Source organism: Oryzias melastigma, linkage group LG11 (assembly GCF_002922805.2).
Source record: "Oryzias melastigma strain HK-1 linkage group LG11, ASM292280v2, whole genome shotgun sequence".
NCBI classification, from domain to species: domain Eukaryota; kingdom Metazoa; phylum Chordata; class Actinopteri; order Beloniformes; family Adrianichthyidae; genus Oryzias; species Oryzias melastigma.
The window spans coordinates 5,183,984-5,187,906 of record NC_050522.1 but is presented as its reverse complement, the minus strand read 5'-3'; the positions used below and the strand labels follow the sequence as shown (position 1 = coordinate 5,187,906).

At 38.3% G+C, this 3,923-nt stretch overlaps 1 protein-coding gene across 2 annotated transcripts in view; it reads left to right on the top strand.

Annotated features, from left to right (window-relative positions):
- Window positions 1–3,923, top strand: part of pef1 (penta-EF-hand domain containing 1) — a 10,136-nt gene that overhangs the window by 3,524 nt on the left and 2,689 nt on the right. Inside the window, exons 3-5 of one of the 2 annotated variants that reach the window (XR_002917509.2) lie at window positions 1,352–1,507; window positions 2,530–2,673; window positions 2,745–3,280. Coding sequence is in view for 1 of the 2 variants with exons in the window: in XM_024259428.2 (XP_024115196.1) it covers window positions 1,352–1,507; window positions 2,530–2,673; window positions 2,745–2,974 (530 nt within the window). In the remaining variant the exon portion in view is untranslated. Of the gene's footprint in view, window positions 1–1,351; window positions 1,508–2,529; window positions 2,674–2,744; window positions 3,883–3,923 lie in introns of those variants that run through there. The other variant, XM_024259428.2, reaches the window with a different exon arrangement.

The following is a 3,923-nucleotide window of genomic DNA, read 5'->3' as shown; positions in this document are numbered from 1 at the left end:
GACCTGGAGCGGGTGGTGCTCCTGGCGGGCCCTACGGTGGATACAGGGCTCCTGCAGGTGATCACAAACTGCAACTTAAGCTTTTTTTTCCAACCAAACATGAATTTTTGGTTATTTATTCATCTTTTGTTCTGTACCTGGTGGAAAGAATAGATAGAAAAAGCTTAGCGTTCCCGGACAGTCGTGTGGAGACGGTTTTTGTCTCCCAGCAGGACTTCATAGCTGGACTGATGACTGGTAATCTGGCGAGAGGGATGAACGGGGGAGCAGACAGATGGGCAGAGAGTGTGTATGTGTATTACAGTTTCCATTGGCAACAAAGTCTGAACCTGGACGTGTGTGTTAGCGCCGCTCCCAGCGGGGACAGAATCCATCACGATCTGGCCTCAAGTGTCATCTCTCCATCTCAGCCCATTTATTTTTCTGACAATCAGCCATCGTTCTTTTGAGCAGCATATTTCCATTGCTTACCTTCTAGTAGTGTGTCCACAACGATTATTTTAATAATTGACTAATCACAGATCATTTTTCCGATGAGTCGACCTATCGGGTTATGCGCAAACTTGATCTAACTGTGATAATGCTAGTGTGAATGCTGTAAGCTGAATTTGGTTGCTGAAGATGCTAAAATTGATAGCTAAAAACGCTAAAGTTGTTAGCTGAAAACGCTGAAGCTGCCAGCTAAAATATTAGTTAAATGCCAAATTAGCCTAAAAAAGATTAGAAATACCTGAAGTTAGCTAAAACATCTAGCATACAGCATAAATATTTACTAAATTCCAAAATAGCCTAAAAAACTAGACAAATCCTAAATTAGCCAAAACAGCTAGCATGTAGCTGAAATATTAGCTGAACTCCAAAACAGCCTAAAGAGCCTTTATAAATGCCAAAATAGTCTAAAAAGCTAACAAAGTACCATTACAATTTTAAACTTTACTACACTCTCACGCCATAAAGTAACGACTAATCGACTATAAAATTATCTATTAGTCAACTAATCGTGGCAGCCCTACCGTCTGGTTTTTCCTGGAGTGATCTTTCAAAAACCTTTAATCAACTGCTTCCCTTAACTTCAGAGTCACCCAGTGTGGATGTTAGAGACTCTTTGCACTTTGTTTTGAACATTTATCAAATATCAACAAAGTAAAAAGTGTTATTTTCTATTTTAATCTTAAAGGATTTACAATTTCTTATGGATCATCTTCTCCATCTTAGAGATACTAATTGCTTAGATTTCCAATAATTGCATATTTTGCCTCATTCATTTAGATGTCTACACAAACGTTTAGTGGATTCATTAGAAATATGTCTTTAAATCTTTAAAGTCCTCCTCCTTCATCTGTCTGTGCAGGTAACACGCCCCCTGGTGTTAACCCGGAGGCGTTCCAGTGGTTCCAGAGCGTGGACACTGACCGCAGCGGCTTCATCAACCACAGCGAGCTGAAACAGGCGCTGGTCAACTCCAACTGGTCCACCTTCAATGACGAGACGTGCCTCATGATGATCAGTACGTCCCGTCGCTGTGTAAAGTCGGATTATACATGACCTGAAGAGGATTGACACGTTCATCTGTCACACATGATTTCTGCCTCTTACAGTCTGATCATCTGTTGATCCATTCTTACACCCTTCTTAAAGCTTTTAATTATGATTTGGTCGTTTCATTCTAAATAAAAAATTATGTTTTCTAGACATAGTTTCTGCAGAGCGGAATGCCAATTTGGCCTCAAAAGCTGGAAAAAAATCCTAATTAGCCAAAACAGGTAGCATGCAACTGAAATATTAGCTAAGCATCAAAACAGCCTAAATTTAAAAAAAAAAGCCTAAATTAGTCAAAATATCTAGAATTCAGCTGATTATATTTGCTAATCTCCAAATTAGCCAAAAAACTGAAAAAAGCCTAAATTACCCAAAATAGCTAGCATGTAGCTGAAATATTAGCTAAACTCCAAAACAGCCTAAAAATCCTTAATAAATGTTAAAATAGCCCAGAAAGCTATCAGAATGCTAACTATAACTTCCCACTTACCAACACTCTAACTCTGTATATTATAAAGTAACGACTAATCTACTATTAAATTAGTCGTTGACTATTTTAGTAGTCAATTAGTCGACTAATTGTAGCAGCCCTAGTTACATTAATATCTTCAAAACATATATAGATTATTAATATATTTCTAAACAAATGTGTCCAAATATATAAACCGCTTAAACTCAAAATCTAATTGAATCTAAGTAAATTGAGTCGATCAAAAGAATTAAAAAAAACTGAATTGATTCTGGAAATTCTTGGCGATTCCCGGCTCTACAAATGACCTCCTTTTCAACATCGTTTTTCAATCTGCTCTTGATTCACAACAATATTTAAGAGAGAAATACTGAGAAATGCCATTTTAATGTGATTTTCTTCATCCATGTCCTCCATCATCAGCAGAATGCTACAAGAACATGTTCAAACGTCATTTTCATGGGAGTGGGTCTGTTTTCATGAAGTCGTGTCGTTCACCTCTCTCTGCTGTTTACCGTCAGACATGTTCGACCGCACGCGCTCCGGTCGCATCGACCTGTACGGCTTCTCGGCTCTGTGGGACTACATGCAGAGATGGCGAGCTCTGTTTCAGCAGTACGACCGGGACCGCTCAGGGTCCATCAGCGGCGCCGAGCTCCACCAAGGTATCCCCATCGCCTGTGAAGGACGCCCTGCGTCTGGTGTTTGAACCCTGGTTGATCTTTTTCCTCCACAGCTTTGGTGCAGATGGGTTACAACCTCAGCCCCCAGTTCTCTGAGACGGTGGTGCAGCGCTTCACCATACGGGGCGCGCGGCCCGGCATCCAGCTGGACCGCTTCATCCAGGTGTGCACGCAGCTTCAGAGCATGACGCAGCTGTTCAGAGAGAAAGACACGAGCATGACGGGGAACGTCCGCCTCAGCTACGAGGACTTCCTGTCTGGAGCCATGACGAGGCTCATGTGAGCCGCGGCGGGGAGCGACCTCCATCCACGTTAGATACCGTTTGCCAAAAGTGCCTGCTGCACTGCTGCACCCCCCACAGCCTCTCTATAGACACATGAGTGTTACCTCAGACAGGATTCTGCAGCTGTCAGTCTTTATCTGGTGATGATGATGCAAAACAGGTTTAGAGTTTCTGTTACTCAGAGTTAAACTCAGTGATTCTACATAAATGACTCTGTTTCTGTAAAAGTTAAAGTCTCCTCCAGAGTCAAACTGACCCGAGTCTCATACACCTGCAGACTGAACTCCTGCTGCAAAGAACTCTGGGTAGGTTCAATTTGATTTATCACTTCTAACCAATTTGTACTTTATTGATTTATTATTTTCTACATATATTCTTTAAAACTTAAATTCACTTTAACATATGATCAAATTATTAAAAAATATGTACTATAAGAAAATAAAAAAATCAAGAGTTTCAGAATTATGGGAACAATTTTATTAACATTAATAAAATAAAATCGTTTTTATTTTTACTGAATTTACATTTTTAATCAATGTTTTTATTTCAGTTATTATTTTATTAGCATTTTAGGGAGAGAATATTCAACAAGTTTAATGAAGTATTAGGACCACAAAAAGAAAAATACATTCATTACTTAGGAGAAAAGAGTCGTGAAATTATCAGAAGAAAGTAAAAAGTTTACGAGATAAAATTGTAAAAATACGAGAAAATGGTTAAAAATGTATGAGAATGATCAAGAAATTATTATTTAAAAAAGTCAAGAATTTTAAAATAAAAAAAAAAGTTTAACATTTACGAGGATATAGTCATAAAATGATTGGAAAAGAAGAAAATAGAGTCATAAAATTCTGAGAAAAAAGTCAAGAATTTACCTGAATAAATATGTAACATTATGAGAAAAAAACTTTAAAATTCACCAGAATAAGCATGAAATTATAATTTTTA